Genomic DNA, 8,472 nt, shown 5'->3' on the forward strand with positions numbered 1-8,472 from the left:
TTTTGAGCATGTTTGGAACATGTCCTTCAGCATGGCATACGCATATCACAAAATACTACTCAGCAGTCAAAAGGAATCAATACTGATACATGTAACAAATTGGGTGAATTTCCAGGAGTTACACTATTTTTTTTAAAGTCAATCCGCAAAGGTTAAATACTGTTTCGTTCCACTTATGTAGCATTTGGAATAAACAGATTTTAGAAAGAGAGAGCAGATGAGTGGTTTCCAGGAGTTAGGGGCAGCGTGGGTGGGGTCGGGAGGCAGCAGCCATCACGAAGCAGCACAAAGCCCCTTGTATTTTGAAATTCTTCTGTGTCTTGACTGTAGTCCTAAGTGCACAAACCTACACAAAATTGTTTAGAATTAAACACACACACACAAATGAGAACAAGTAACACTGCGGAAGTCTGCGTAGAATTGATAGAGTGTATCAATGTCCACATCCAGGCTGTGATCTACTGCAGTGAGACAGGATATTACTGTACCATTGGGGGGAAACCTTGTAGAGGGTACACAGGATCTCTCTGTATTGTTTCTTACAACTGCATGTGAATTACAATTATCTCCATACATTTTTCAATTAAAAATAGCTTTTATTTATTTATTTATTTATTTATTTATTTATTGTAATTTTTAAAAAATAGAGACATGGTCTCGCCATGTTGCCCAGGCTGGTCTCGAACTTCTGGACTCAAGCAATCCTCCAGCCTCAGCCTCCCAAAGTGCTAGGGATTACACGTGTGAGCCGCTGCACCCAATCTATTGTTTTTATATTTTAGAATTAGTATTTTTATTAAAAACTTGCAAATATAGAAGAAAATAATCAGAAAAATCATCATCCTGAAACATAATATTTTGATGCATTTCTTCCTTATCTTCGTTTTCTACACTCATATGAAAAATAAAAGTGAGGGAAGGGACTAAAACTCAGGGTGGTGGGAAGGTGGGAACCTTGCTGTCCCCACCTTCTGTGACATCAGAACTCAATGTTTGCAGGATGCCTGGTGACCACAGGTGGGGGAGGGGAAGGGCACCCTTCTGCCTGTTGAGTGAGGGGACCTTCGTCCACCCAGGCAGCCAGATCTGAGGCCATGGCAACCCAGCAAGTGGGCAGCAGGAGGCGGGTGGCAGCAGAGCGGGTGGCAGCCCAGCTGCTTGAACGGAGAATGGACAGCCACTGTGATGACAAGAAGCAGGTGAGGCCAGGCCGGGTACATGCTGCTTTCCTCCCACCTGGGCTCCTTTTGCCACTCCAGACAGACTATAAGGCCCTCGAAGCCCGGGATGAACCTTGGACCCAACTGTCCCTGGACCCCACTCTGGTGGAGCACAGCTTAGGGGCTTAGGCACTTCTTGGCGGGGCCGTCACTGACACTGTCTTATTAAATTCTCAGCACTGCCAGCAGAAAGTATGTTCCAGAAGGACTGGGCTTTTTGTTGAGTTTCCCACTGAATCCCTAGTGCCTAGCATGGTGCTTGGTGCCTAATAGATAGTGAATGAGTGAATGAACTGAAATAGGATAATACTCCTGAACTGGAGAGCTCCTGGAGGATTCATTCTCAGGGCTGAAATTCAACACTCACGTGGGATTTCGTCAAAATGGAAAACATTAATGCTTGCTGCACACAGCCTGGTGCATCCACACCCCATCTCTTAGATGCTATCAACCTCATTCACAGAGGGTAAACTGAGGCCCAGAAAGGCAAAAGGGCCATACAGCTGGGACATAACAAGATTTGAAAACACATCCGTCTGATTTTAGAACCCCCTGCAATCAGGTTCATCTGCTGTAAGAATCCTGAACAAGGGTTTATTCTGAGGATAAGAAGAAGCTGTCGAAGGGTTTTAAGCAGAGCAATGAACGAGTCAGCTCTGCTGTCTCTGTTTTCAAAAGACATGTTCACTCATTAATTTACTATATATGCACCAAGTGCTTCCTATCTGCTGGACCTTGGAGCACATAACAGGGGCCTTCATGGGCACCCATCATGCTGCGGCTTTTCCTAAAAAGTGTTCCCTAGACACCAGACCCCAGGAATGCTCCTTTTAGAAACATTCTTTATAGAATTTTGTGGCTTGAAGAAGGCTACGTACCCTCATCCCCTCCTGAAGACTGACGCTGCTCATTCATGTAAGGAAGGCTCTGAGAAGTCCTTCAACAAAGAAGTCTGCTTAGCTTTGTTTACCACAGCATTTCCCACCTTGATTCTGCCAGAGTCCCATTGTTTCTTTTCTTTTCTTTTCTTTTCTTTTTTTTTTTTGAGACGGAGCCTCGCTGTGTTGCCAGGCTAGAGTGCAATGGTGCAATCTTGGCTCACTGCAACCTCCACCTCCCGGGTTCAAGCGATTCTACTACCTCAGCTTCCCTAGCAGCTGGGACTACAGGTGCCCGTCACCATACGCAGTTAATTTTTGTATTTTTAGTAGAGCCAGGGTTTCACCCTATTGGCCAGGCTGATCTCGAACTCCTGACCTCGTGATTCACCCACCTCAGCCTCCCAAAGTGCTGGGATTACAGGCGTGAGCCGCCGTGCCCGGCCTGCTTCTTTTTTGAAAGACTTTTCAGTGTATTTCAAAATCCATTTTACAGACGAAGAAACTGAGGCTCAGAGAAATTATTTGGCTCAAGCCCCAAGACGACACAAGCAAAAGGACTCAAACTCAATCCTAATCCGTGTTCCTTCCTTTGCCTCCATGCAGCACAGTATGGAAACCTGCAGCAAGCATGCTGGGGGAGAAATCAACCTGTAAAATACGTTGATAGAGGACTGGTGAGACACACAGAAGAGCTTCCAGGCCACGAAAACTCATCAGCCATTTTAAGATTGTGACAGTTAGTGCATGTCTTCCATGAAAAGATTCCTAAGGAATATTGTTAAGAAAAGAAAAAGGACCGTAATATTAAATGTACAGTGTGATGATTTTGCATTGGGTGTACACACAGATCAAACTGTAGAACATTTCTCGCACCGAGGGAAGCTCTTTCGGGGCTCCGCCCACCTGGCATCCCACCCCCATAGCAGTGATTCTGATTTCTGTCATCACAGCTGAGTTTTCTATGTTCTCGAATTTCATGTAAATGGAATCATACCGTGTATACCTTTGTGTCTGACTTCTTCCACTTATTGCTGTGTCTGTGAAACTCAACCAGTTGTTGCTATGTAACATGTTTATTTTTTTAAGTTAATAATAATATAGTTGCTAGTATTATAAAGAAAATTATCTGGGGAAGAGACAAGTTAGACAAATCTTTCATCTTCTTTGTTTAGTATTGGGTCTAAATGTTACTTCACATACTTGGGTGTCTAAGAAATTTATTCTTTTTTTAAGGCAAATTAAATCTGACTCAGCCACAATCTAGTGAGTTTGGGGGAAATCGGATGTAGGTCAATATGCACACACACACACACACACACACACACACACACACATTTGAAAAACAAGAAGACTTTAAAAGCATGGTCAAAATTTCCACATTAGCGGAAAAAGAAGAATTAAACTCAATAGTATAAATAAAAAAAAACAAAATCAGAAATTAATTAAATGTAAAGCAGACAAACAATAAAATTAACCATTTTTAATTGGCAAAATTAAATTAAAAATTGGAAAACTTTTAAATAGACTAAACAAAAAACATACATAGAGAGAATACACTAATTACCAATATCAAGAATGAAAGAGGTCTCTTGTTTCCTCTCTTGACCTCTTTTCTTTAAATACATTTTTTTTTTTTTTTTTTTTTTTTTTTTTTGAGGCGGAGTCTCGCTCTGTCGCCCAGGCTGGAGTGCAGTGGCCAGATCTCAGCTCACTGCAAGCTCCGCCTCCTGGGTTTACGCCATTCTCCTGCCTCAGCCTCCCGAGTAGCTGGGACTACAAGCGCCCGCCACCTCGCCCGGCTAGTTTTTTGTATTTTTAGTAGAGACGGGGTTTCACCGTGTTAGCCAGGATGGTCTTGATCTCCTGACCTCGTGATCCGCCCGTCTCGGCCTCCCAAAGTGCTGGGATTACAGGCTTGAGCCACCGCGCCCGGCCTTTAAATACATTTTTAAAAAGAATTGAAGAGGATTATTATCATGACTCTTACAGGCATTAAAAGAATATTAAGGTAATATTAGGAACAATTTGATGCCGATACATTTAGGTGAAATGGATAAGTCTTCCTGGGCAGTACAACTTCCAAAATTGACTCAAGAAGAAATAGTCTTAATAACTACAGGCCCAAAAGTTTCAACCAATAAATATTATCGATCATTTGAGATGAAAATAATACCAGTCTTACACAAATTATTTTATAAAATAGAGGAGAAGGGAGTTCTTACCAATTCATTTTAAGGGGGTAACAAAACCTTGATACCAAAACTTTACAAATGTACAGAAAAAAAAAATGTTTTTTCTTTGAGACAGAGTCTTGCTCTGTCACCCAGACTGGAGTGCAGTGGCGCAATCTTGGCTCACTGCAACCTCTGCCTCCCAGGCTCAAGCAATGTTCCTGCCTCAGCCTCTTGAGTAGCTGGAATTACAGGCACCTGCCACCATGGCCAGCTAATTTTTGCGTTTTTAGTAGAGACAGGGTTTTGCCATGTTGGCCAGGCTGGTTGCAAGCTCCTGACCTCAAGTAATCACCTTGGCCTCCCAAAGTGTTAGGATTACAGGTATGAGCCACCATGCCCAGCCTAGAAAAAATTTTAAACCAATCCCTTATGAATGTAGATGTAAGAAATCTCAACAAAATAGTAGCTTGTCAGATCACACGATATACAAAAAGGCTAGCTAATGCATCATGAACAACTAGAGTTTACTGAAGAAACTCACTTGGCTCAATATTTAAAACACAATGCAATTTACCACAAAAATGGGGACACGTATAGTTGCTCAGTGGGTACACAAAAGTCAGTGGTGGTTTCTTATAAACTTAAACATACATTTACCATATAACCCAGCATTTGCATTTTTGAATATTAACCCAAGAGAAATGTGAACATATGTCCATACGAGGATTCGTATATGAGTGTTCACAGCACTTTTATTCATAATAGCCCCAAACTGGAAACAACCCAAAGGTCTATCAACAGGTAAAGAGACTAATTGTGCAATATTCTATGTTCATATAAAATAAATACTCATCAATCAAATACACAATATACTCATCAATAAAATTGAGCACAAAAAAATGGAGGCATTTCAAAAACGGTATCTTAAGCAAAAGAAACTAAATGCAAAAGCACACCTTGTATAATTCCACTTATACAAGGTTATGGAACAGGCCAAACTACTCATAGTGACAGAAAACAGATGAATGGTTCTCTCCAGGCAGGGCAGGAGTGAGAATGGAATTGACTGCAAAAGGAAACTTTCTAAGATGATGGAAATGTTCTACATCTTGATTGGGGTGATGGTCTACAGGTATAGACATTTATCAAAACTCATCAGACTCATCAGACTATACATTTTAAATGTGTGTGTTTTATTATATGTAAATTATATCACAAAGAAGTTTGATCTTAATTTCAAGATCGATTAAAACGAAAGATGTTTAAATGAGAGAAAATGAAAATTCAACATCAGTGAGTTGCCATGTTATCTATTTCTTCAAAGTTTGGGAGTTTTGTAGTAAGCAAGTGTGACTTAGATAACTAGAACAAAAGTTAAGCTCAAAAAACTGTCTTATAAGCATGCCCATGCCTGGCCCTTTGTGATGGAAGCAGGTGGACCTGAAGAGAATTCATCCTCATGTTCTTCCTCCTCCTCCTCTTCTTGCACCCTAGACGCTGTTGGCATTGCTGATCTTGGTGCTGTACTTGAGCACAGGAATATCAGGTGAGCATTCTGGAATCTGAGAAAGAAGGAACCAAATCCACATGAAGCTTGGTGGAGTATTCCAAAGATGGTTGCTTGTTAAGGAGACCTCCATAACCTGCCTTCTCCTACTGACCCTTCGTCACACTGGGATGACTAACCATGTTTATTTCAATTAGTGCTCATTTGCTCTTAAGAGGTGATGTTTGTGCCTGTTTCAGGAAGCAGTTGGGAGGTGTCAGAAAGGATCAGAGAATGTAACTACTACCAGAATCTTGTAGTTTCCCAGGTAACATATCCAGCAAGGTACTGAGGTGAGGCAATCTGGGAAGGCTTTCCAGAGGAGGTGTCATTGGCAACATGGGTCATGAAAGATAAGTAGGAGCTGGCCAAGTGTAGAAGGTGGGTACTATGAGCACGATGAATAGCACGTGCAAAGGCCCAGGGATCTTTTTGAAACCAGTGGGGGCGGGGAGGAGGGTCCTGTCTGAGAAAGCCACTTCCGTGTCTGCCTTCCAGGGACTTGAATATCAGACCGATGAGCCTTCGGAAGAACCGATAAAGACCATCAGGAACTGGCTGAAGGAGAACTTGCATGTCTTCTTGGAGAAGTTAGAGGAAGAGGTGCGAGAGCTGGAGCAGCTAGTGCGGGACCTGGAACTGTGGCTGGATGCTCTTCTGGGAGAGCCGCACCTGGAGGAGCACTGCTCCACACATAAAAGTCACATGTGAGGGGTGGGCCTGGGGCCTGGGGAGAGCACAAAGGTGGGGAGGGGTTGCCAGGGATTTCTCTAAGCAGGGCAGAGGTCTGATTCTTGAAGTTCCAGGCAGGCAAGAAAATAAAGTAGTTGGGAAATGAAGTCCGCTGTTCACATTCATGAATGCTGACAGAAACAGCCTTGGCGGAACACCAGAGCCCGGCTGAGATATTCTCCCTGGCACCATGACATGGCCCCCTGGAACAAACACGGGCTTCAGAGCCAGCCATGGGTTCAGGACTCTTCTACTTTCTTGAGACGTTGTGTAAGTTTCCTTAACCTGAGACTCAGTTTTCTCACATATAAAAATCAGGGAAACACACTTTGCCTTACAGGAAGATAATGTATCTAGGGTGTGTATACAGAGTGTGTCTGCCACATAGCAGGTGGGTGTCGGATAAATAGCTCTTCCTTTCTCACATGTTTTTTCCTTCCCCCCTGGAGTGTGGTAAGAGGATACTAGCTCGGGCTAAGTGTGTGGATACTATGCGCCATTCAACCCTCTGACTCTGCTGGTGGAAGTGTACGTTCCTAAAATCTCTGTTTGGTGATAGCCATCAAATTTACAAATGCGTTTTCTCTTCGACCCAACAATCTGCGTCAAGGAATGTATCCCACAGCTACATTTGCCTACACATGAAATTACGTGTGCTTAAGATTATTCACCCCAGCTTTATTTGCAATAGCGAAAAAATGGAAGCAACCCAAATAATACCAGGAGGGCTCTGGTTATATAAGTTACAGTACAATCAGACAATGGGCAATCATATAGCTATCAAAGAGAATGAGGAAGCTTTCTACTATGGTGTGAATATGGGTGGCCCCCAAAATGCATACATTGGAACCTAATACTCAATGTGACAGTGTTAAGAGCTGGAGCCTTTAGGAGGTGATTAAGTCATGAGGATTCTCCCCTCATTAGTGAGATTCGTGCCATTATATTAATAATAGAGGCTTGTTAGTGCCATTATATTAATAATAGAGGCTTGAGGAGTCCGTTTGCCCCTTCCACCATGTGAGGACACAGCTAGAAGTTCCCTTTTATGAGGAACAAGTGCTCACCAGACGCTGAATCTGTTGGTGCCTTGATCTTGGACTTCCCAGCCTCCAGAACTGTGAGTAATAAATGTCTATTATTTACAAATTATGCAGTCTAAGGTGTGTTGTTATAATTGTCCAAATGGACTGATACTTTCCTTCTGCTAAAATGGAAAAGCCTGAAAGATATGTAGTTAAGTGAAAAAAATTAAGGTGTAGGCCAGGCTCAGTGGCTCACATCTGTAATCCCAGCACTTTGGGAGTCCAAGGCAGGCAAATCACTTGAGGTCAGGAGTTTGAGACCAGCCCGGCCAACATGGTGAAACCCCACCTCTATCAAAAATACAAAAAATTAGCCCGGAATGGTGACATGCACCTGTAATCCCAGTTACTCGGGAGGCTGAGGCAGGAGAATTGCTTCAACCCAGGAGGCAGAGGCTGCAGTGAGCTGAGATTGTGCTGCTGCATTCCAGCCTAGGCAACAGAGTAAGATTCCGTCTCAAAAAAAAAAAAAAAAAAACGAAAAAACATTAAGGTGCAAAAAGGGAGCAGAAGATAAAAATATATATTTTGTTGTTGATATTGATGATGATAGTTATGTTATTAAATATGCATAAAAACTCTGGAAGGATACAAGCTTGCCGGGGAGTGAGGGGATTTGAAACTGGGCAGATGTGTGACAAGGATGGGAGGAAACTTTTCAGCATATACTTTTCATACTTTCTCATTTTCAAACTATGTGCATGTTTTGCTTATTCAGATATTTTTAAAAAACAAATATTTTTAAAAGACAAATTTCTATTTTGTTTGCAGACAAGGACTGGAATATATGTATATAAGCAAAAATAACAGTATCACTATGATGAAATTATGAGT

General features: G+C 42.2%; 1 protein-coding gene across 1 annotated transcript; it reads left to right on the forward strand.

The window, feature by feature from the left end:
* The first annotated feature begins 1,094 nt into the window (after positions 1 to 1,094).
* On the forward strand, positions 1,095 to 6,612 carry SMIM23 (small integral membrane protein 23). Its single transcript, XM_025389173.1, has 4 exons — positions 1,095 to 1,199; positions 5,770 to 5,821; positions 6,022 to 6,089; positions 6,320 to 6,612. Exons 1-4 carry the CDS (start codon positions 1,095 to 1,097, stop codon positions 6,530 to 6,532), a joined length of 438 nt encoding a protein of 145 aa, XP_025244958.1. The 3' UTR covers positions 6,533 to 6,612.
* Positions 6,613 to 8,472: the final 1,860 nt, after the last annotated feature.

The sequence above is a fragment of the Theropithecus gelada genome, chromosome 6 (assembly GCF_003255815.1).
Source record: "Theropithecus gelada isolate Dixy chromosome 6, Tgel_1.0, whole genome shotgun sequence".
Classification (NCBI taxonomy): domain Eukaryota; kingdom Metazoa; phylum Chordata; class Mammalia; order Primates; family Cercopithecidae; genus Theropithecus; species Theropithecus gelada.